Source organism: Lithobates pipiens, unplaced genomic scaffold, assembly GCF_037356315.1.
Source record: "Lithobates pipiens isolate NorthernLeopardFrog02 unplaced genomic scaffold, aLitPip1_a1.2 Scaffold_25, whole genome shotgun sequence".
NCBI classification, from domain to species: Eukaryota; Metazoa; Chordata; class Amphibia; order Anura; family Ranidae; genus Lithobates; species Lithobates pipiens.
The window spans coordinates 6,859,666-6,885,425 of record NW_027507787.1 but is presented as its reverse complement, the minus strand read 5'-3'; the positions used below and the strand labels follow the sequence as shown (position 1 = coordinate 6,885,425).

Below are 25,760 nucleotides of genomic sequence, written 5' to 3'. Positions count from 1 at the left end.
CTCACTCCCCCCTCCCCCACGGTGATGGTCACCCCCGCGAATACCTTAGCTTCTCCTCCCGGTCAACCCGTTTCGTCCCAATTGGCCAGGAGGAGAAGCCGGAAGACGATAGATAGCAAATTCTAATTGGCTATTTTCACAACCTACAAGTGGGTAGGTTCAAGATACAATGCTATGTTTCCAAGCCCAACCTTTGCTCTAATCATGTGGCTTTAAAAGTCTGGCGCCCTGCAGGCCCAAACGTGAGTCCGGTGCCCTGCTGGTCCATTAGGGGCCCCAGACCCCTTTCACATGGAGTGGACTCAGAAAAAGCAGATCCGCCTGCTCAGCGGGGATCTGTCTGCTGGTCCCCGCTGAACAGGCGGATGATGGGTCCGTGTCTGCTCCGCTGATGCAGAGCGGACAGGGACACAGCTCACTATTCTCTATGGGATGGTCGGATGGAAATGGACCGCCTGCCCATTTCCATCAGATGCCATCCGATCTGATCTGCTAGATCGATGGGGAATGGAATCCCCATCCGTCTGTTTTTAGCAGACTGGATCACATGTCCGTTTACATCAGTCTCTCCATAGAGAACAATGGGTGGTCCGATTGGACCCGCCTGAAAAATGGACAAGCAGACCCAATTGGTGTGCTCGTGTGAAAGGGGCCTAAGGCCTTGTTCACACAGGGCATACACAATGTACCTTTAAAGGGATGCATGGGTGTTCTGTGCATCTCTGTGCAGACAGTCCCATTGATGTAATTTGGGATGTAGCACCTGCCATTGCTCCCAATTTTAAACCCATGTAGGTCCGTAGGCATGTCCCTGAGCTCACACTGTCTGCGTTCAGGGTCATGTAACCACACCCACACAGATGTCAAATTGGGAACAGCAGCTATGCCTGTGCAGCCATTGCAACCTGACATAAATGGGACTGTCTGTACGGGGATGCACGGAACACCTGTGCATTCCCTGTGTGGGTAAAGATGGCTCCCATGGGCGTACACTTTAGTATGAAACATGTGAACGAGGCTTTAGTACTAATTTAGCAGGAATTTTGTAAGTTACGTTGTGTGTGTGCAATATTAATGATTTTAAATGTATTTTTAGTGAAAATGGCGATATGATGAACATTTGCGCAGTTATCACGGGGCCCAAAAAATCAGTAGCACTTTTTTTTTTATTCTACTGGCCTTGTGCTTTTTAGAAAATGTCTAGTGTGAGGGGTCTTTTCAAATTCTGAAAGCTGTAAGTGAAAAATGAAAATCCCCATATTTATAGAGAAATGTTTGGGTACGTTCTATTTTCACCATTTTGCAAAAGGACGCAATTTAAAATTTACAAATATTTGTTGTTTTTTTAACTCCATACAGGTCAAGCTTTTATAGAAGGGATTTAACAGGACTTTTGTAAAATTTGCTGTGTTTTTATCTGCCAATAATGGTTTAGTGTATTATTTTAAAATATATTGGTTCGATAAACATTTGCGCAAATACCACGGGGTCTACAAAATCAGTAGCACCTTCTTTTTATTACAGAAGTCATGTGCTTTCAGAAAATATATAGTTTCTGGGGTCTTTCACAAATTCTGAAAGCCATAAGGGAAAAATTAAAACCTTCCGATTTTTTGCAAAATTTGGATGTTTACATTTTTGCGTACGTTCGATTTTCACCATTTTGCAAAAAGGCGCAATGTAAAAATGAAAACTTATTATTGTTATTTATTAACTCCATACAGGTTAAGCTTTTAAAATTTAGTAGGGATTGATTTTAAACTTTAGAACTTTAAAATCTCTTTAAAAATCAGTGGCAATTTTTTTTTTATTCTACTGGCCATGTGCTTTGAGAAAATGTCTAGTTTAACCACTTTACGACCGCTGTCGGCATATACACGGTGTGCGCCTGCTGCAAGCTCCGTGACCGCGGGACCCACGGACTCGATCGCTGAGGGGATACCCGCGATCATGTCACAGGGCTCAAGAACGGGGAGATGCCGATGTAAACAGCATCTCTCCGTTCTGCCTAATGACATGACACTGATCGTCTGCTCCCTGTCATCGGGAGCAGCGTTCCGTGTCCACGTCAAGAATCCCATCCCCCAGTGAGTTAGAAACACTTCCCTAGGACACATTTAACCCCTTCCTGCCCCTAGTGGTTAACCCCATTTTTACAGTAATCAATGCAATTTTAAAGCATTGATTGCTGTATTAATGCCAATGGTCCCAAAAATGTGTCAAAATTGTCCGATGTGTCCGCCATAATGTCGCAGTCATGATAAAAATTGCCGATTGCTGCTATTACTAGTAAAAAAAAAAATACCATAAAACTATCCCCTATTTTGTAGACGTAATAACTTTTGCGCAAACCAATCAACCGCTTATTGCGATTTTTTTAAACAAAAATATGTAAAAGAATACATATTGGCCTAAACTGAGGGAAAAAATGTTTTTTTTATATATTTTTGGGGGATATTTCTTATAGCAAAAAGTAAAAAATAATGTGTTTTTTTTCAAAATTGTCGCAATTTTTTGTTTATAGCACAAAAAATAAAAACCGCAGGTTGATCAAATACCACCAAAAGAAAGCTCTATTTGTGGGAAAAAAAGGACGCCAATTTTGTTTGGGAGCCACTTCGCATGACTGCGCAATTGTCAGTTAAAGCGACGCAGGGCCGAATCGCAAAAAGTGCTCTGGTCAGGAAGGGGGTAAATCCTTCCAGGGCTGAAGTGGTTAAGGAGTCTTTTCAAATTCTGTAACTGAAAAATCAAAACCTCCACATTTTTTGAGAAATTTTTGGGTACGTTCGATTTTCACCATTTTGCAAAAAGGCACAATTTAAAATATACAAATATTTGTTATTAACTCCATACAGGTTAAGCTTTTATATTTAGTAGGGATTTAGCAGGAATTTTGTAACATTAGCTGTGTTTTTATCTGCTAATAATGCTTTTGGTGTATTTTTTGCCTATATATTGGTTCCATAAACATTTGCGCAAATACCGCAGGGTCTAAAAAAAAAAAACAGTAGCACCTTCTTTTTATTCCAGAGGTCATATGCTTTCAGAAAATATATGGTTTTGGGGATCTTTCACAAATTCTGAAAGCTGTAAGGGAAAAACTAAGACCTTCAGATTTTTTGAGAAATTTGGATATTTACATTTTTGCGTACATTCAATTTTCACCATTTTGCAAAAAAGCACAATTTAAAATTTACAAAATATGTGTTATTTATTCACTCAATACAGGTTAAACTTTTATATTTAGTAGGAATTTTGTAAAATTTTCTGTGTTTTTATCTGCTAATAATGGTTTTAGCGTATTTTTTGCAAATATATAGGCTTGATAAACATTTGCACAAATACCGCAGGGTCTAAAAAATCAGTAGCATCTTCTTTTTATTCTACTTATTATGTGCTTTCAGAAAATAGATGGTTAGGGGGGTTTCACAAATCCTGAAAGCTATAAGTGAAAAATAAAAAACAAAGGAAAAATTGCAAAAATGGTCTGGTCACCTGAGTGTACAAAATGGAGCACAGGGCCTGGCAATGAAAGGGTTAAATCAGTATTAAACCCAAAAGAAAACATTATATTGCAGCTTATCTATTTTTAGATTAGATGGATGCAATAGTTTTCTTTGGTAATCTTGGGCATCGCCTAATTTTAAAGGGGCTTCCAGATTCTGATAAGCCCCCTGCCTGCAGACTCCTGCAACCACTGGGCCAGGGTTGTGGGGAAGAGGCCCTTGTCCTCATGAACATGGGAATGAGGGCATGCAGCCTGGTATAGTTCAGGATGGGTGGAGGGAGTGCATGTGTTTTCCCCCCTTTTTCCTGGCTTGCCATGCTGAATGTTCAGATAAGGGTCTGGTATAGATTTCTGGGGAGGGGGAGGGGCCATGCCATTTTTTAACCACTTGCACACTGCCCACCTTCATTATACGGCAGCTATTTGAAGTAGAATACCATTAATATGGCAGCAGATAGCTGTCATAACCCCGGTATCCTCAACGGCGGACCTCCTCTTTTAGATAAAGGTGGTATCCGCCGCAGATGATCGCATCATTTCCCCTGTGAGGCTGAATGCTGAGTGAGGGAAAAATTGCCCCCACTTGGCTCCATACCATTGGATGACAGAAGTGACGTCAAAGGTGAATTGTATTTTTTGCAAATAAAAAAAATATTTTTTTTATTGCATTTAAGTGTAAATGTGAAATCCGAGGTCCTTTTGACTCCAGATCTCACATTTAAGAGGTCCTGTCAACAAGGGATGTTTAAATGTAATCTGAATAAAAGTGACTCAAATATTTATTTTTGTTTTTAAAAAGAACAGTGTAAAAATAAAAAGTAAAATAAATAAGAATTTTTTTTTTAAAGCGCCCTGACCCACCGATCTTGTGCGCAGAAGCGAACTTACGCTGTGGGCAAAAACGGCATTCAAAACACACGTGAGGCATCGCCATGATCGTTCGAGTGAAAGCAATAATTCTAGCCTTAGCCCTTGTACACACGGTCGGAGATTCCGACAACCAAATGCGTCGGATTTTGTCCGAAACTGTTGCATACACACGGTCGGACAAAGTTGTCGGAAAATCCGACGTGATTACGTTATTTCGTTACGACGGGACTACGTTCACGCTAGTAGCCAATAGCTTTGGTGTAGGAATTTGATCTGAACATGCGTGGCACTTTGTCCAATCGGAATTCTCTACACATGATCGGAGTATGTCCGATCGGAGCATTTTGCCAGAAAATTTTACCAATAAGTTGGAAAACTTGGTCTGTCGGACAGTCCGATGTAGACCACACACAGTCGGAATATCCGACAAAACGGTCCGATCGGACACATTCCGTCTGAATCTCCGACCGTGTGTACAAGGGCTTAGACCCACTGTAACTCAAAACTGGTAACCTGCGGGCGCAATTTTAAAGCATGACATCTTGGGTATCAATTTACTCGGCATAACATTATCATTCAGGCCGCGTACACACGCGCGGACTGTTCGCCCAACCTTGTCCGCTGAACAGTGTTTGGGCGGACAGTCCGCTCGTGTGTGGGGCTTCAGCGGACAGTTTCAGCGGACAGTTGGACGAACAAGGTCTTACGGAAATTCCGAAAAACTGTCCGCTGAAACAAGGTTTCAGCGGACTGTTCGCTCGTGTGTAGGCTTGTTCGGCCAACTAAGTCTCGCGCATGCTCAGAAAGGATTTTCACGCCGAAAGCTATAATGCAGTGTATAGGACGTCGTATTTTTCGTCCCGTCGTACGTGCCGTTCACGTCATCGCGCACGGTTTCAGCAAACTGTTCGTCCGTCGTGTGTGGCCATGTCCGTCCATGCTAAGTTTGAGCGGACTGTTTGCCGAAACTGTTGGACGGACAAAGTTGGGCGAACAGTCCGCGCGTGTGTACGCGGCCTCACAATATAAAAAAAAAAGGGCTAACTTTACTTTTGTCTAATTTTTGAATTTAATAAAAGTGAGTGTATTTTTTTACAAAACAATTGCGCTTGTAAGACTGCTGCGCAAATACGGCATGACAAAGTATTGCAATGACTGCCATTTTATTCTTTAGGGTGTCTGGAAAAAAATAAATAAATATATATATATATATATATATATATATATATAATGTTTGGAGGTTCTAAGTAATTTTCTAGCAAAAAAATATGATTTTTTTTCTACAGCTTACCCGTAAAATCCTTCTCTTGGAGTACAGTACATCACAGGACACAGAGTTGGTTATTATATTAATAACTACCTATAGGTGAATGGACAATAGCAGATCAATCCAACAGGAAGTCCTCCCCTATATAACCCCTTCTACATAGGAAGCGCATCGGTTTTGTAGCAAGCAATAAATTCTCAAAAGAGGGAGGGGACCTCTGTGTCCTGTGATGAACTCCAAGAAAAGGATTTTACAGGTAAGCTGTAAGAAAATTTTTATTTTCTTTATCGTACATCACAGGACACAGAGCCGATTATTATATTAATAACTACTTGGGACGTCCCAAAGCGATATCCTTGAGGGGAGGGAGACACCAGCATAGAAACTACCACCAGAGAAGGACCCACTCTGATATTTGTATTACGCTGAGGGCAAAGGCAGTATCTTCTACATTATCGACATCCACCTGATAAAAATCCTGTAGATGTATAAACCAAAGACCCAATTGTGGTCTTGCACACCTGGGCCCACTCCCCCACACCTGGTAGAGAATCTCTCACCGGAAAAAAAAAAGGGTTTTTGTCATTTAAACCAAAGGCATCATTGATAAACTGGCAGATCCACTGCTAAATATTCAACCTGGATGCCGCCTGTTCTTCCTAGGCTCTTCTGGCAGCACAAACCAGGATCCCTGACCTGTGCCGACAATTAAGTAGATCCTGAGCACCTGAACAACCTCTAGATTATGTAGTGATCTTTCTCCTGGCAACTGTGGATTAGGAGAAAAATAAAAGGTTCACTGTCCTGATCCAAGTGAAAACTAGAAACCAATTTAGACAATAAAAGTGGATGAGAACGCAACATCATCTTATGATGCGAGACCAAGAACAGCTCCTTGCATGAAAGAGCCGCTAACTCTGAAACTTTACTCAGTTAAGGGATAGCAACCAAAGAAGCCACCTTCCGATATAAAAGGACCAACAGAATCCTCCGATTGGTTCAAAAAGTGGCCTGTGCAAGGTCAATCAAGATCAAATTCAAGTCCCAAGGACACAAGAATGGCCTGACAGGTGGGACTGTCCAAGTTACATGCTGTATGAGGTATGTACAAGGAGTGAGAAACAACGGCCCCTGGAAAAGAATAGAACGAACTCTGACCCTTAATGGTACTTAAGGTCAATCTCCTTACCCCTACCGAATGGAGAAAGTAAAAGAATATCTCCCACTCAGATATTTCTGCGGGTGCCACTTCCTGACTTCACCCCAGGCAAAAAAAAAATTCAAATCCTGTAATTGAAGTTCCCCAAAGCTCGCTTCCAGGGGCTCAACAGTGCTGAGATACAGGACTAATAAAGTCCCGCTGGACTGGGAGTGTCCAAGGAGCAACCCCCGCAAGACTATGTCAGTGTACCAAGCCCTCCTAGGCTAATTCGGCCAACACTAATATCAGTGTTCCCACCTCACGGATTCTTCGCAAAAGATGTGGCAGAAGCTGAAACAGGGGAAAAAAACTTAAAATAAGGGAGAACCGATCCTTAAGGTGTTACCAGTATATTTACCCCTATTGGCAGTGGGACTCTCATCCCAGACACACCTGTTCCAACCTGTTGTAGAACTTGGAATCTAGTAGATTCTCCTGCCGAGATCCTCCTACAACCATTATATCCCTGGAATAGGTATTAACGATACAGACAGCACTTGTACTGTCCCAGACAGAATGTGGTTGACCCTCCTGAGTCACATGACTTCTGGTGCCGCCCTGGTGGTTGATATATATATGTCTGCAGAGGCATTTCCAGATTGAAACTACAACTGGTTTGTCCTATAATCCAGAGCAAGGTGTACTGGCCAAAAATGCCAAGATATCGATGGACAGTATTGTCTCCTGTGGAGACCAAGCCCCATGAACTGTAGCCAGCCTCAAATGAACTTGGAGAAACTGGCATCATTGGCCATTATTCTCCAAATTCCTGAAAAGGAAGAATATCAACCACCAATTTTTGCTCTGCAACACCCCGGAAACAGAGCCTTCTGGCAATCAAATGCCTGGCTCTTTAAGTTCCAGACAGAGAGAATAATCCAATACCATGTGGCGTAGAACTGTATGCAGGGAATGTGCTTTGATCTAAACACAGCTTCCTCCTGTAGAAATATATTGAAGGAACCCCTGGAATCAACTGCTTCCTGAGCAAAGATTATTGAGGTAATGAGTATTGAGGTGTCTTCAGCAAGCCCAGCACTGGGGCAAGCCGCTTTGTGAACCCTCCAGAGCTGTGGCCAACCCAAAGGGAAGATTCACAAAAAAAGGGCTTTCCACTGCAAATACAGAAATCCTTGATGAGCCTGAAAACAAACCACCACATGAAGACGTGCGTTTACAGATGATTATGAACCCAGAAATCTGCCACCACTGACCATCGGGAGATGTGGACATCGCCAAATCCCTGAACCTGAGAGCAGTGCACCTGCCTCCCCCTGGCTGTCTCTCTTTTCTGGAACCATTAACAGGTAAATAACGCAGCAAATATATTAGCCAACCTAATATACAGTCCTCCAAGGATGCAGGCCTAAAACAATGTCAGTTTACCTCAATGCAACCCCTTAGGTATGGAGCTATGTAAGTACCTAGGCACGCAAACATACAGGTATACAAGTATTCTTGTCATTCATGCATTTATGTATGCAGTTCAAGTCTAATAAGCACACGCATGTACCCTTAGGCAAATAAGCACATACGTATATACCATCAGGCAAACAAGCACATCTGTATGTAGGTCCAGACAAATAAGCACATATGCCTTTAGTCCCAGGCAAATAAGCACATATTTGTGTAGTCCTAGGCAAACAAGCACATATGTATGCAATCCTAGGCAAATAAGTACATATGTATAGAGCTTAATGCAAGCATGTGCTTATGCAACTATGCATTTAGTCAAAACACGAAAGCGTGTGTCCCTGCATGTGCCCATGGAAACATGCATTTACGCAATAAGCATGCGTTTAAGTGTGTTTATGCAACATGTATAAATCTGCCTCTTTATGCAGACATGTGTCTTTATGCAACCATGTAGATTTATGCAAACATGTATAAACATGCATCTTTATGCAACCATGCATCTTTATGCAACCATGTATCTTTATGCAAACATGTATAATTATGCAAACATGCATCTTTAAGCAACCATGCATGCATATGCAAACATGTATAACCATGTATATTTATACAAACATGCATCTTTGTGCAATCATGTAGCTTTATGCAACCATGTATAACATGTATCTTTAGCAACTGTGCGTTTCCGCAACCACGCGCTTTAGCTAGTTTGCAAGCATGCACCTGCTTAACTGCAGTTGGCTCCATACTAGTCCTGCAGGATTTAGCCAAGCACATATGCATCCAATGCAGCCTCTATGCTGTTTCAGAACAATGAAAAAATAAAAAAAATAAACTTCTGTGGACCAAATGCACACTATACTGGAGACACAATTCCTTAAAGTGCTCTCATGCCCATGTTTTTTCCAAACATATATTTAAACATGCTTTTAAGCAACAAGTTTGCAACCATGTAAATTACGCTGTACGAATTACAACCCCCCCCCCCCCCGGATTAAGCAGTAAATATGCAGCATATAATCATGACTTGTCCACACAGTTCTCCCATAGTATCAAAACGTCACTTCCGCCCATACCTCTTAAAGGTATATTTTTTTTGTTAAATGTCATTTTTTCTTTTTTTTGTTGCATTTTAGTCCAAATATGAGATCTGAGGACTTTGACCCCAGATCTCATATTTAAGAGGACCTGTCATGCTTTTTTCTATTACAAGGGATGTTTACATTCCTTGTAATAGGAATAAAAGTGATCAATTTTTTTTTTAAAACAGTGTAAAAATAAATAAAATCAATTAAAATAAATAAGAATAAAAAAAGGTTTTTAAAAACACCCCGTCACGATGAGCTTGCGCACAGAAGCGAGTGCATACGTGAGTAGCGCCCGCATATGAAAACGGTGGTCAAACCACACATGTGAGGTATCGCCACGATCGGTAGAGCGAGAGCAATAATTCTAGCCCTCCTCTGTAACACAAAAAATGCAACCTGTAGAATTTTTTAAATGTCGCTTATGGAGATTTTGTTGGCTAAAAGTTTGACGCCATTCCACGAGCGGGCGCAATTTTGAAGCGTGACATGTTGGGTATCAATTTACTCAGCGTACCATTATCTTTCACAATATAAAAAAAATTGGGCTAATTTTACTGTTGTCTTATTTTTTTATTCAAAAAAGTGAATTTTTTCCCAAAAAAGTGCGCTTGTAAGACCGCTGCGCAAATACGGTGTGAAAAAAATTATTGAAATGACCGCCATTTTATTCTCTAGGGCAGTGATGGCGAACCTTGGCACCCCAGATGTTTTGGAACTACATTTCCCATGATGCTCAACTACACTGCAGAGTGCATGAGCATCATGGGAAATGTAGTTCCAAAACATCTGGGGTGCCAAGGTTCGCCATCACTGCTCTAGGGTGTTAGAAAAAAAACAATATAAAATGTTTGGGAGTTCTAAGTACTTTTCTAGCAAAAAAAAAAGTTTTAAACATGTAAACACCAAATCTGAAAAAGAGGCCTGGTCCTTATAAGGGTGAACAGCACACTGCTCAGAGTAGCCACCGGGAGAAGACAGTCAGATCTCTCTCTCTCTTTTTTTTTTTTTTAAAGAGAAACTGCAAACAAATGCAGACTTACCATTCCTGCTGCAGGACTCTGAAAATACCAGAAGTCCCATCACGGAGAGCTTTGTCATAAAAGACCTTCAGAGACTGGATCCCCCCTAATGTGGGGTCCACTCCCCTGGACCTGCATAGCACCCTGCAGGAAAATACCTTGGTCAGAACAAACACTGCACAGGGCTCCATTACAGGCACACCTCTAGGAATCTTCTCTCCTTCCAATGTGGCTCGTGTACCATCCATTTTGGCTGATAGCTTTTTTGAACGGATCCGACTGAAGTCCATGATTCTTAGTAGAACTGTCCAGACCTCCAAGTATGCTCCAAGAGCACATGTATCACATCAGTGACCACCACCTTACAGACAGTGGCGAAAAAACTGATGTGCTTCCTGTCTAGGAGGGGTTATATAGGGGAGGACTTCCTGTTTGATTGATCTACCATTGTTCATTCACCTATAGGTGGCGTATAACCCAAGTATTTATTCATATAATAGCCGGCTCTGTGTCCTGTGATGTATGATAAAGAAAAATTATTTTAACTTGTAAACACAAAGTCAGAAAAATAGGCTCCATCCTTAACTAGTTAAAAAATGTTTGCATTGCAGTCCCTCCTAAAACCCATACCAGACTCGAAGGGCCAGGTATGGATTGGAGGGGAGACCCCTACATCATTTCATTACATTTTTTTTCACTTGATAGCTCATTTGTTTATATTCTGCTGTCAGACGGGAATCCCCTGGCTGACAGCAGAGATACGTCACTGGAATTTTTTTTGCTATTCTTCACTGTGCTACTTTAACTGGCAATTGAGCAATCAGGCAATACTGTAGGCAAATTATTATTTTTTTATTTATTTTTTTCAAACAAATAGAGCTTTCTTTTGGTGGTATTTGATCACCACTTGGTTTTTTATTTTTTGTGGTATAAATGAAAAAACACTGAAAATTTTGAAAAAACACAATATTTTCTACTTTGTTATAAAAAATACATTTAGGCCAAATTATATTCTGCTGCGTCTTTGGGTTTGTGTGAAAGTTATATCGTCTGCAAATTCTGTTATATATATCTGAAAATTGATCAGTTATGATGCCTATGTCATTTCTTGAGGCCCTTAAAACGGAGGGCCATCCTAACATGAAAAATTACATTAACATTCTCAAAGAAATATATATAAAAATGTGAAAAAAATTTTTACTTACCAGAAACCCTTGATGCTAGGCAGTCTTCCTAATCTGCCTCTTCCTATTCCGTGGTGCTTCCCCCCCATTGAAGAGCTGACCTGTTGTCTTCTGGGACATGTGTGCGTCCCAGAAAACAACAGCGCCATTCACAAAGCGCCGCGCGACTCACACATGCGCAGTAGGAAACGGGCAGTGAAGCCGCAAGGCTTCACTGCCTGTTTCCCTTTAAGAAGGCGGCAGCGGCACCCAATCAGATGGACGGATCGGCCTCAGGGGGCCAACATCGCAGGCTCCCTGGACAGGTAAGTGTCCTTATTAAAAGTGAGCAGCTACAGTGTTGAAATATGGCAACACAGTACAAATACCCCCCAAATTACTTCTTTTTGTAAAGTAGACAATCTTTTACATTTTTTAAACATTTTTTTCCTTTTTCCCTGGCCCGGGTACCATGTGTAAGCTGTGAGCCAATCACAGCACAGGAAACACAGCTGTTATGAATGATTTAATTCATAACAGCTTTGTTGACATTGTGATCATGTATTGAAGGGGTAACACCATACAAATAACGTGCCCCAGTGGGGTTATGGTAATAGTGCTTATAGCCAGGCATGTACTGGCCATCAGGACTACCGGGAGTTTCCCGGTGGGCCGATGGCTCAGTGGGCCGGTTTCGGTGACGGACAGCCTGTCAAAATAATGGCTGCACAGCCATTTTTTTGAGCACTGCTGTACTGCCCAGGGCCGGTTTTTGACAATTCCTTTTTTAATAGTTCTGTCTTCTATAACGGTCTCTCCCCGCCGTCTTCTCCTCGAGCAGTCTCTTCCCGCAGCTGCCGTCTCTCCCCGCTGCTGTCTTCTTCCTCGCTGCCGGTTACCCGCTAAAAAAAATAAAAAGTGGCTCTTGTTCTGATGATGTCTTCATCTCTTTTGTTGACGCCGGCTCTCTGCCGACTCTTATATACCAATGGGGCAGGGCCATCTGATGACATTGCCCAGAGAGCCCACCTCTTGTCATACAAGACAGCGGGATAAGACAGCTTGAGGAGGAGACAGCAGGAAGGAGAAGACAGTGGGAAGAGACAGCTTGAGGAGGAGACAGCAGGAAGAAGATGATGGCGGAAGAGACAGCTAGAGAAGTCAGAGCTATTAATAAAGGAATTATCAAAAAAAGTCTCTTGTGTTTTTATTACATTTCACTGCTTTTTTTGCTGAATGGGTAGGAGTCCAGCGTAAGCGATACCCATTCACATAGGGTGGCAGGATCTGGGGGCCCCCGTCTTAAAGGAGGGCTTCCAGATTCTGATAAGCCCCCCCGCAGACCTCGACAACCACCCACTAGGGTTGTTGGGAAGAGGCCTTTATCCTTATCAACAGGGGGAAAAGGTGCCCCCCAATGTTGAGGGCATGTGGCCTGGTATGGTTCAGGAGGGGGGCTGCTCACTCAATCCTGTCCCTTTCCTGACCTGCCGATCGGTATGCTCGAATAAGGGTCTGGTATGTTTTTTGGGTGCACGCCATTTTTTTATTTTTTTTTTAGCATGGGGGTCCCCTCAGAATCCATACTAGACCTGAAGGGCCTGTTACGGACATGGGGGGCAACCCCACAACCTTTTCCAGAAACGCACCAGCCGCAAAACGCATAGATATGAACTATAACCATAGGAAACCATGTTAAATGGACTGTAGTGCGTTTCTGCAAACTGCAAAAAAGGACAAAAAAAATGTATAGTTGTGAACATAGGGTCTAATGGCCCTTGTTCACATCTGAGTGTTCTGTCGCCTGAAGCTCAAAAAAGTACATGAGCTTCTTTTTGGGCAGATTACAGGCGTTTTACGGCTTTCTACATTGGTGACCTTTGGACCTCAAAAGGCGTTCAATAAAAAGGTAATTTATTTCTCTATGTGCCCTCTTTTTTGTTATTTATGCGTTTTTTCTGGAGGTTTTAAAGGTCCCCAGTCCAAATCAACAGAAAAATTATATATATATATATATATATATATATATATATATATATATATATATATATATATATATATATACATACATACATATACACACACACACCAGACGCCCTGTCATCATAGGATCATGCACGTGAAAGGAATAATTGCTCTACAATATTTTCATAAATACAGTCCACTATCCCTTCATGAAGCTTTTATCTGCTATTATATGTTATTTATATTGACACTCACCAATAAAACTTTCTCCATCTCTTTTGCTGGACACCAGTGGAACATACCGGTAGAGTCATACTTCTTCACACTACTGGAGTCCATGTTATCTATCTGATCATTAGCAGACATTAGCAGTGGATCATGTCTGTGGGGAGAAAAAAACTTTAAGCATGGGAGATCATACAGTCATTTTTGTTGTGGGCTTGTGCATATCATTGAATGGTTACAGATCACAAAAAAAGTATAACAATTTCATTTGTAACTTTTTTTCTGTGGACCCCAATATAGATCCCCTTGGAATACACTAGTACGCTTTTCATTTTTTTTTTTTTTAATCAGGAAACTGTTTATTGTTGTAGCGGCCACAACCCTTGCTGGATGGCCTTGACTTGTTGGGCTTACCAGTTACCTTCTCTTCGCCTGCTCTTCCACGTCTAGGGGTCCCAGGGTTGATACCCAATGACTTCACACAGATGAAGTCCTTTAACAAAGGTTTTATTTTGCACTAGTAACATCCAATAACACAATCTCTCAGGGGAACAGAGGGCATGGGTGAAGAACTCAGGCACCTTGAACTGCAGGTCTAGCAAAGTCTCTAATTCCACCCAGAGAGTAGCCACTCACAGCTGGGTACTTCAAGGCTGAACAGATCTCTAGCCAGAGATCATGGCAGTCAGCACGTTGACTCAAAACTTGAAGCAATCCTATGAACGTGTACAAGTTGTAACTAAAGGTGAACAGGAACCTTTTCCTCAGTACCTGGAATGTTTCCCGTATCCTCAATGGTACTGGAAAAGCGTGAATTTGTCAATGTCCTTCCCAACTCAGTAACCAGGCACTTCCCTGGATGCCACTTGCCGGCCCTCCTATGAAGAGTCCTCCCCCGGTCACTTCCACAAGCTGTGGTGCCTCTCCAAGCCGAGAGCACACCGAACACCTTGAATCCTCCCTCAGTTACTGCGCCTCGGACCAGTCGGGTCCGAGACTCGGGAACAGACGGATCCCTATCCCAGACCAGGCAGGTCTATCAGGAGCCTCCAAGAGGAACATGTTGTGGGGTGTTGAACACCCCGTCACTGGGACCCCTCACGGGGCTACCCCGGTCCTGGAACCAGAACAGACCACATGGGTCCCACAAACTCCTCTCTCCTGAACACGTGACCCCACCTCTTAAGTACCCCTTCCCAGACTCCTCAGAGGGCCCTGGCACTCCCACTGATTGGTTCCGAGAAGGCTGATACCTAAACATCCAACCAGGTTCTGGCCTGTCACGTGCACCTCACCATTCACATGTCCAGGCAGAACTTCCAGACACAGCCTGGCACAGCCTAGCCAGACTGATGTTAAGGCCAACCTACTGTTCTGAGGCAAAAACTAAATTTACATGCGTATGACATTTTGTCCAAAATGTTATCCGCTACATTGTATTAGACCGTTTCCGAGTCCAAAACATAACAAAATAATAAAGTCTGAATCAATATATATAGCCAAAGGCAATAATTAGTTAATCATAGCCAAATATCCATGCCCACATACCCGAAGGCTGTACCAACAAAGTACAACCATGGCTCCAGCCCACCCGAATTAAATCAAAATCACATACAGTCATCAGATTTAAACATACGTCAGTGCCTTGTGGTCTATTTGGACACAGAAATAATCTCTGGTATAAAAGCTCCCGTGGGCTGAGACCAGGGGTATCTAACCACAATCCCCACAATTTTTCAAATTTGCCAGGACAGCCCCTCTGTATAAAGATATGGCTTTCTAGGAGCAAAGAGGTACCAACAGAAGACACCCAGAACTTGTACATAGGGGGATCTGGGGATTTCCACAGCAATAGGATTAATTTACGAATGTGAAAGAGGGCCCTTCCTACCACTATCCTAGGATGTTCATCCTCAATTATTTCCTCCAGTACATTCATGAGATGGCATTTAGGGTCCAATGGGATTTTCACACTAATTACCATATTTAATGTGTCTATAACCTGTCTCCAGTAGAGATGTAATTGGGGGCAGTGCCATAGTAGATGGAGTAAGTCACTGTGGTCTCTTTTGCATCCATAGCAGTGTGCTTCTGTACTAAATCCAATATTATAAAGCCCCAAGGGAATGTAGTGAGAGCATAGGCAAATATAGAGCTGAGAGAGCTTCTGGTCCACATTAAGAGACCAGGTTACAACAGCCTGATAAGCCTACTTCCAGTGGTCACCCAAAGGCAGTCCCAGATCCCTCACCCAGAGCGATATCAACTTGCTACGCGGCCCTTTATGGAATTCAGACAATAGCATGTTATATCATTGTGAAATAAAACCTTTAGAGCTATCAGCCATTTGAATTAAGTTGAAAATAGGGGTGGGAGATAAATGCCACTCCTGCATGTCCCCCTGTGCCCTGACTGCATGCGGTAAATGCAGATAGTAGAAATGCATATGTGCAGGGACCAAGTATATGGCTTGCAGGGAGGCAAAAGTTGACAGAACACTATCCTTAACCACTTGCCGACCGCTGTCAGCAAATATACGTCGGCAGAATGGTGCGACTGGGCGATTGTGTCACGGAGTTGAAGAACGGGGAGATGCTCCCTGTCATCGGGAGCAGTGATCAGTGTCATGTCACACACAGCCCATCCCCCAGACAGTTAGAAAAACTCCCCAAGGACACATTTAACCCCTCCCCGCCCCCTAGTGGTTAACCCCTTCACTGACAGTAACATTTTTACAGTAACCAATGCAATTTTATAGAATTGATCGCTGTATTAATGCCAATGGTTTCAAAAATGTGTCAAAATTGTCCCATGTGTCTGCCATAATGTCGCAGTCATGATAAAAAACGCTGATTGCCGTCATTACTAGTAAAAAAAAAATAATAATAATAAAAATGCCATAAAACTATCCCCTATTTTGTAGACGCTATAACTTTTGCGCAAAATCAATAAACGCGTATTGCAATTTGTTTTACCAAAAATATGTAGAAGAATACGTATCGGCCTAAACTGAGGAAAAAAAAATGTTTTATACATTTTTGGGGGATAATTATTATAGCAAAGTAAAAAATATGAGTTTTTTTTCAAAATTTACACATTTTTTTGTTTATAGCGCAAAAAACAAAATCCGCAGAGGTGATCAAATACCACCAAAAGAAAGCTCTATTTGTGGGGGAAAAAAGGACGTCAATTTTGTTTGAGAGCAATGTTTCCTGACTGCGCAATTGTCAGTTAAAATGGAAGGGGGTAAATCCTTCCGGGGTTGAAGTGTTTAAGATCTGGGGCATATTATATATCCCATATACCAGGGGTCTCAAACTGGTGGCCCTCCAGCTGTTGTAAAACTACAAGTCCCATGAGGCACTGCAAGGCAGACAGTTACAACCATGACTCCCACAGGCAGAGGCATGATGGGACTTGTAGTTTTGCAACAGCTGGAGGGCCACCACTTTGAGACTTCTGCCATATACCTTTCACCGAGCGCGATGCACTAATTTGGCTAGATTGATCCGAATAGTTATCATTATGCCATATCGATATACTTTGAATACCCAGTGACATGTTGGTATGGTTAGGTATTTAACCTTGTTCCATATTTTTATGAATGAGACCCTATGTTGGTAGGAGCTTATTTGGTTTAGCAAATCTAAGGGCCCCAAGACCCTCTGCTAATAGGTAAGCATAATATGGGTCATGGAAGGAAAGTGATCCTCAGTGGGCTGAGTAGTAGCAAACCCGGGGACAAATAAATGTTGCATTCGCGATGATATATAATAGAGCCAAGAATTAGGAAAGGCTAGGCCCCATTATCCTTAGGCTGTTGTAATTGCTCAAACTTAATTTTTGGTGGGTGATTTCCCCCTAGAGTTCTAAAGATGGAGTTCACTACCATAAGGGTAGGGACAACAGTAGGGGAGTTATGCAATTGGTAGAGGAGCTGGGGCATAAGTATAATTTTAATGAGGTTCGTCTTGACCTGCAACCGACAATGGCAGTTTATTCCAAATTAAATTTTTTATCTCAGAATCTGTTTAGCAGGGGGGAGTTGTTCAGTGAGCCATAATGTAGGGGAGAGGAAGCTACATATATACCCAAGTATTTAAATTTATCTGTAATCGGTATGGGATAAATGGGATACGTATGGGATAAATGGATGTGTGACATCAACGTCCCGTAGGAGTAGTGTTGATTTGGTACAATTGATTGTCAGTCCAGAGTATTGGCCAAAGTCTAAGACAGTAGACATGATTGTTTGCAAAGACAAGGTTGTGTTCCCTATCAAAAGTAAGATGTCATCTGCATACAACTGCGTGAAGAGCAGTGGAGATAGGGGGCAGCCCTGCCCAATGTTACTGCTCAAAGCAAATGGAAGACTATCTAGAACTCTGATAGATGCGCTTGTGCACTGTAAAAGAGGCAGAACCATGTTATAAACGGTGTTCTGAATACAAAATTGGTCAGGACCAACCAGAGGTAATCCCAATCAACACTATGTGATTAGGGATGAGCTTCGTGTTCGAGTCGAACGCGTGTTCGACTCGAACATCGGTCGTTCGTGCGTTCGCCAAATTCCGAACGTTTGGGCCGTTCGCGGCAAAATTCGTGTGGCCCACAATGCATTGCGATGGCGCAATGCATTGCTGTCTCACGATTGGCCAAGCATGCACTGTGACCCCGCATGCTTGGCCAATCGCAGCGCCAGTAGCGAGGAGAGCAATGGTTGGCCACAGGCATCCTGCCTGTGGCCAATCATAGCTCAGGCTGTGTAGTGCACGCCCCACACTATATAAAGCTGCCTTTCAGGCGGCCTCGTGTAGTGTTTGTTAGCATCTGAAGCAGTGGGTGTTCTGTGTACCTTCAACACAGTTACACACCAATCGTTTTTGGCTGATTTACTATTTTGCTCTTGTGTAGTGGTTACTGTCTGTGCCCTGACCGCAGTATACACCACTATATTCACCTCACCTATATAGCTAGTGATCTAGCTTTAATAATAGAGCTTGCAGTCAGTAGTGTTAGTGCGTGCTGTCTGCGTGCTCTGTACCCAGTACATACCACTATATACACCTACATAGCTGTTCTCTATTTGAGCCCGATTGTCATTTGCTGGAGTTATTGGAAGTTGTGTGTGCTTCCAGCACAGCACAGTATACATCTGTATATACCCCTTTAACTCTGCTGTTTTCTGGTTATTGTCTGTGTGCCCTGACCGCAGTATACACCGTGATATTCACCTCACCTATATAGCTAGTGGTCCATCTTTAACAATAGAGCTTGCAGTCAGTAGTGTCACTCAGGAGATAGTGCGTGCTGTGTGCCTGCTCTGTACCCAGTACATACCGCTATTGTCCACCTACATAGCTGTTCTCTATTTGGGCCCGATTGGCATCTGCGGGAGTTATTGGAAGTTGTGTGTGCTTCCAGCACAGCACAGTATACATCTGTATATACCCCTTTAACTCTGCTGTTTTCTTGTTATTGTCTGCGTGCCCTGACCGCAGTATACACCGTGATATTCACCTCACCTATATAGCTAGTGGTCCATCTTTAACAATAGAGCTTGCAGTCAGTAGTGTCACTCAGGAGATAGTGCGTGCTGTGTGCCTGCTCTGTACCCAGTACATACCGCTATTATCCACCTACATAGCTGTTCTCTATTTGGGCCCGATTGGCATCTGCGGGAGTTATTGGAAGTTGTGTGTGCCTCCAGCACAGCACAGTATACATCTGTATATACCCCTTTAACTCTGCTGTTCTATAAAAAAGGCATCTGCAGGAGTTAGTGGGTGTTGTGTGCCTCCAGCACAATATAAACTACCCAACTACTGTTTTACCCAACTCCCTTCAGGCCATTACCATGTCTGGAAGGCCAGCAAGGAGAGGCAGACAGGCGCGAGCCGATAAAAGAGGGCAAGCAGGCTCTGTGTCTAGAGACAACAGTGCTGGTCGTGGACGCGGTGCATTGTCATCAGCACGTGGCCATGGGACATGCTTGTCCTTCTTTTCTGCAGCTGGACATGTTGAACCGCAACATGCCAACGACTTGGTAGAGTGGATGACCAAGCCCTCTTCATCCTCCTCATCCTCTCTCACCCAGTCTCAGGGTAGTAGGAAAGCAGCTGCCAACACATCGTCGTCCCTCCTCTCAATGTCATCATCAGTGACTCCTTCCCTAGACCCACCACGTCCTCCTGAGGAGTCTCCTGAACTCTTTGAGCACAGTGTTGGGTACATGCTCCAGGAGGATGCCCAGTGTTTGGTGGGCTCTGATGATGACACTCAGCTAGAGGAAGGCAGTAGCGTGAGCACAGAGAGAGGGGATGCTCAAGAAGGACAGCAATCTGGCAGTCATGTTCCACAAGCTGCAGCATACTGCCAGGTTTGCTACAGCGATGAAGAGGGAGGGGATGATGAGGGCACTGACTCCACGTGGGTGCCTGGAAGGAGGGAGGAGGAGGAGGAGGAGGCACATGTCCAACGAGGCAGGATGCCCTCCAGGGGCCAGCTTAGGGGCAGCACACCGACTGAATCACACCGCAGAGCTCCGCCTGCGCAGAGCGCTTCCTCTGCGCAGAGCGCTTCCTCTGCGCGTTATTCTAAAAGTTCTTTGGTGTGGGCCTTTTTTGAGACGAGTGCATCAGATCGCACCGCTGCTATTTGCAACATATGTCTCAAGCGTATCTCACGTGGCCAAAACATCAGCCGCTTGGGCACCACATGCTTGACCAGACATATGTTGACCTGCCATGCAGCTCGTTGGCAAGCATACCTCAAAGACCCACACCAAAGAACAAAGCGGACCTCTCCTTGCTCCTCATCAGCTGGCATCTCCAACCCCACTAGACCTTCAGTCCTCTCTGAAACCTGCTCTGAGAGGAATGAAGGTGTAGAATTAGGTGTGTCACAGCCAAGTGCTTCCGGGAACTCTGCTAGTGGTACATCCACGTCCGATTATAGCAGACAAATGTCCCTGCCCCAGCTGCTGGACCGGCGGAAGAAATTTACTCCCAGCCATCCACATGCCCAGCGGTTGAATGCTAGCTTGGCTAAATTGCTAGCACTTCAACTGCTGCCTTTTCAGTTGGTAGACTCGGCCCCCTTCCGTGAGTTTGTACAATGTGCGGTTCCTCAGTGGCAGGTCCCCAAACGCCACTTTTTCTCACGGAAGGCGATTCCGGCTCTCTACCGGCATGTGGAAGGCAATGTCCTTGCCTCGCTGGACAGGGCGGTCAGCGGTAAGGTGCATATTACCGCTGACTCATGGTCCAGCAGGCATGGACAGGGACGTTACCTGTCTTTCACGGCCCATTGGGTCACTCTCCTGGCTGCTGGGAAGGATGCAGGACAAGGTGCAGTAGTGTTGGAGGTTGTTCCGCCACCACGCCTCCAAAATGCTACTATTGGTTGTGACACACCTCTCTCCTCCACCCCCTCCTCTTCTTCTTCCTCCATGGCCTCTTCCAGTGCTCTGTCCTCAGAACCAGCGGTGCTCCGTAGGCGTTGCAGGGGCTACGCAAGTACGCAGGCAAAACGATGCCATGCCGTGCTTGCGCTGGTTTGTTTGGGGGACAGGAGCCACACTGGGACGGATGTTTTGTCAGCTCTGCAGGGGCAGGCCGAGAGGTGGTTGACGCCACGCCAGCTTAAGCCAGGAATGGTGGTTTGCGACAATGGCACCAACCTCCTCTCCGCCCTCCGACAGGGACAACTGACCCATGTGCCCTGTGTAGCTCACGTCCTTAACCTGGTGGTGCAGCGGTTCTTGGGCAGGTACCCCGGCTTACAGGATGTCCTGAAACAGGCCAGGAGAGTCTGTGTGCATTTCCGCCGATCATTTAATGCCTGTGCTCGGCTGGCTGAGCTCCAAAAGGAGTTGAACCTGCCCAAGAACCGCCTTATATGTGACATGCCCACCAGATGGAACTCACACGCACACGCAGCAGAGGGCCATCAATGAGTACCTGTGCGACTACGGCACCAGGACAGGGTCAGGGGAGCTTGGTTTTTTCTCACCACGCCAGTGGGGCATGATCAGGGATGCATGCACTGTCCTGTCACCGTTTGAGGAGGCCACAAGGATGGTGAGCAGTGACAGTGCATGCATCAGTGACACTATACCTCTTGTCCACCTCTTGGAGCATACGCTGCGTGGAATAATGGACAGGGCACTTGAGGCAGAACAGAGGCAGGAAGAGGATGACTTCCTCGCCTCTCAAGGCCCCCTTTATCCAGACAGTGTTCCTGCTGTGCCACCCATCACACAGGAAGAGGGTGAGGAGGAGGAAGAGGAGGAGGAGGATGATTGTGTCAGCATGGAGGTGGAGGCTGGCACTCAGCATCAGCAGCAGCAGTCTTATAGGGATGATTTACAGTCCCAAGAAACACGTGGACTTGTACGTGGCTGGGAGGAGGTAGCTGCGGATCATGTTGTCCTTAGTGACCCAGAGGACTCCGGACCGAATGCCTCAGCTAACCTACGCTGCATGGCCTCCCTGATCCTGCAAAGCCTGCGGAAGGATCCTCGTATTCTTCGGATCAAGGAGAGGGACCATTACTGGCTGGCCACTCTCCTTGATCCACGGTACAAGGGTAAGGTTGCCGACCTTATCTTGCCATCGCAGAGGGAGCAGAGGATGAGACATCTCCGGGAGGCCTTGCAGAAAGCTCTGTGCAACGCGTTCCCAGAGACTGGGAGGTCACAAACTCCTGGTCCTGGACAACGTGTTGCTGAGGCATCAGTCAGAAGGAGCGGTGGAGAAGGTGGCCGTCTGACTGATGCTTTCAGACAATTTTTTAGTCCGCAGCCCCAAGGTATGATTGGTTCCAGCACCCATCGCCAGCGTCTATTTTACATGGTGCAGGAATACCTAGGGGCAAGGTCAGACTTAGACACCTTTCCCACTGAAAATCCTCTGGCTTACTGGGTCTTGAGGATGGATCACTGGCCAGAGCTTGCACAGTATGCAATTGAGCTACTGGCCTGTCCTGCATCCAGCGTTCTTTCGGAACGCACCTTCAGTGCTGCTGGTGGCTTCGTTACCGATCACAGGGTGCGCCTGTCCACCGAATCAGTTGATCGACTGACCTTCATCAAGATGAATCAGTCTTGGATCACCCACAGCTACCAAGCACCTGAAGCTGATGTAACCGAATAATTTTTTTTGAAATACCACATCCCTTCAAGACTGCCTATGCTGATGCTGAGTGACTGTCCTGTTATGTTGATTGTCTATCCTCTTCCTCCTCCGCTGATATGTTGGAAGAACATTTTTGGTTCTGGGTGATGCCAGCAGCCCAATTTTTCTGCCCCTGTTTAACAGGGGCGTTTAAGTACAATTTTTGATGCAATGCTTTGCAGCAGGGCTAATTCCTGCAATAAAACTAGAGTATATGGCAGAGGTTGCAGTGTGATAGCACCAGTGCCTAAGGCCCAATTTTTCTGCCCCTGTTTAACAGGGGCGTTTAAGTACAATTTTTGATGCAATGCTTTGCAGCAGGGCTAATTCCTGCAATAAAACTAGAGTGTATGGCAGAGGTTGCAGTGTGATGGCACCAGTGCCTAAGGCCCAATTTTTCTGCCCCTGTTTAACAGGGGCGTTTAAGTACAATTTTTGATGCAATGCTTTGCAGCAGGGCTAATTCCTGCAATAAAACTAGAGTATATGGCAGAGGTTGCAGTGTGATGGCACCAGTGCCTAAGGCCCAATTTTTCTGCCCCTGTTTAACAGGGGCGTTTAAGTACAATTTTTGATGCAATGCTTTGCAGCAGGGCTAATTCCTGCAATAAAACTAGAGTGTATGGCAGAGGTTGCAGTGTGATGGCACCAGTGCCTAAGGCCCAATTTTTCTGCTCCTGTTTAACAGGGGCGTTTAAGTACAATTTTTGATGCAATGCTTTGCAGCAGGGCTAATTCCTGCAATAAAACTAGAGTATATGGCAGAGGTTGCAGTGTGATGGCACCAGTGCCTAAGGCCCAATTTTTCTGCCCCTGTTTAACAGGGACATGTAATTACAATTCTTGATATAATATTTCACAGGAGGGCCCCTTCCTGTGCCCACCCAGAGTAACTGTGAGGACTTATAGTGTTGTGGCACCAGCACCACAACCACCAAAGGTCAATTTTTCTACCACTGTTCAACAATGGCATGTAATTACAATTCTTGATATAATCGTTCACAGCAGGGCGCTCCAGCGCCCACCAAGAGTCACTTTGAGGGCTTACAATGTTGTTGCAAAACCAACACCTTGTTCTGCCATTTCTGCAGAGCATATAGGGCAGGCCCCTACTTTCAAACATCCAATTTACAAACATCTCCTACTTGCAAACGGAAGGAGACAACAGCAAGTGAGATGAAAAAAGATGGACGACAAAACAAATTATACAGGGGTGATAACCCTTCCCTATGTTTTCCAAAAAGCTTAAAAATATTTTTTTTGACTGGAGCTACACTTTAAAAATGTACCAGTTGAAAATTACAAACAGATTCAACTTAACACAACAAACCTACACAGTCCCTGTCTTGTTTGCACCGCCTGTATACTTCTGTTCTGAGTATATAGGGCCTGGGGGCCACACGCATTTCCTTTTTTTAATATGGGTACAGGGTTCCCCTTAATATGCGTACAAGACCCAAATAGGCTGGTAATGGGCAGGGAGGGCTACCCATGCCATTTTTATGAATGATTTTCAACCATATTGCAGGAACCAGATATAACATTAAAACCGCAAGCAGTTTTAAATGGTGTTATTTCCGCTTAATGTCATTTTGTGCAGGGACTGTTCTAAACACGGTAAACACGTGGCACTTCACAGGCATACTACAGACACCCACCAGGCACCATATTTAAAGGAATATTTCACTTTTTTTTTTTCACTTTAATCGTCATTAAAATCAGTGCTCCCGCCAAAACGGCAGTTTTTAAAAACTTTTTTTTGCAGTGACCCATGTCCCCTGAGGCAGGAGGCAGGTCCCCAAACCCTTTTTAAGACAGTATCTTGCATATTAGCCGTTAAAATTAGCACTTTCCAATTCGAACGTTCGAGTCCCATAGACTTCAATGGGGTTCTAACGTTCGTACCGAACGCGGGGGTCGTTCGCAAGTTCTGGTGCGAACCGAACCGGGGGGTGTTCGGCTCATCCCTATATGTGATCATCAAAGGATAGTAAGGCTCTGCTACCCATGTTATCTGCAGGGGTCTGTATGTTGCTAAAAAGACTTTGCAAACTAATCACTGTTGATGCTGTTGGTGGAGAGCCACCGAGGCTCGTTACCTGGATGCAGGAAGGCGTCTCACTTTCAATGAAGAATTGAGCACCTTTAGCAAATGTGGCAAAATTAACTCTCCATATACACTAGCACCAGAATGCCATCATCACCAGGGGCCTTACAGGCAGGAAAAGAGCTGGCCGCCCTCTGTAGGTAATAGGAGCATCTAATCTCACCCTCTGGGCTATCGTCAGAGTGGGAAGGGAAATCCCATGATTATAGTGAGAGAGGTCGTCTAAGGACTGCGACCTCTGTGGTTGGTAAAGAGAAGCATAAAAGTCTGTTAACTCCTTCATAATTAATTGTGGGGAATTAATAACCCTACCGGATTTACTCTGGATAGCACCAATGACCAAGGAGGCCCGTTGTGATTGGACAATCTCCCATTCCTTAAAAAATTTAGCTTTATTAAAGAGGAAGTAAACCCTGATGAGTTTACGTCCTCTTTGATTCCCTGCAAAGGTAAAGCATAATGGACTACTATGCATCGCATAGTAGTCCATTATGTGTCACTTACCTGACACAGGAGCCAGCGAAGTCAACGCTGTCCCCTGTAGTCTGGCGCATCCATCTTCTCGGTGGGTCTCGCTGCTCCGCCGCTGTCATTCGGCGAAGCTGCAATGACGTCACTCCCGCGCATGCGCACGGGAGCCGCCACTCGCGGCATATCGCCGTTGACCGTGGCGCGCTCAGTGCCGCTGTCTATGGTGCATGCGCCGTAGACAGCGGTGCCCGTCTTTCGGCAAATATCTCCTAAACCGTGTAGGT

At 44.5% G+C, this 25,760-nt stretch overlaps 1 protein-coding gene across 28 annotated transcripts in view; it reads right to left on the bottom strand.

The window, feature by feature from the left end:
• Positions 1–25,760, bottom strand: part of KCNMA1 (potassium calcium-activated channel subfamily M alpha 1) — a 908,686-nt gene that overhangs the window by 85,925 nt on the left and 797,001 nt on the right. For all 28 annotated transcript variants that reach the window (XM_077453994.1, XM_077453993.1, XM_077453995.1 and 25 more), the window contains one exon: positions 13,753–13,879. In XM_077453994.1, the coding sequence (XP_077310120.1) occupies positions 13,753–13,879 (127 nt within the window). The remainder of the gene's footprint in view (positions 1–13,752; positions 13,880–25,760) is intronic.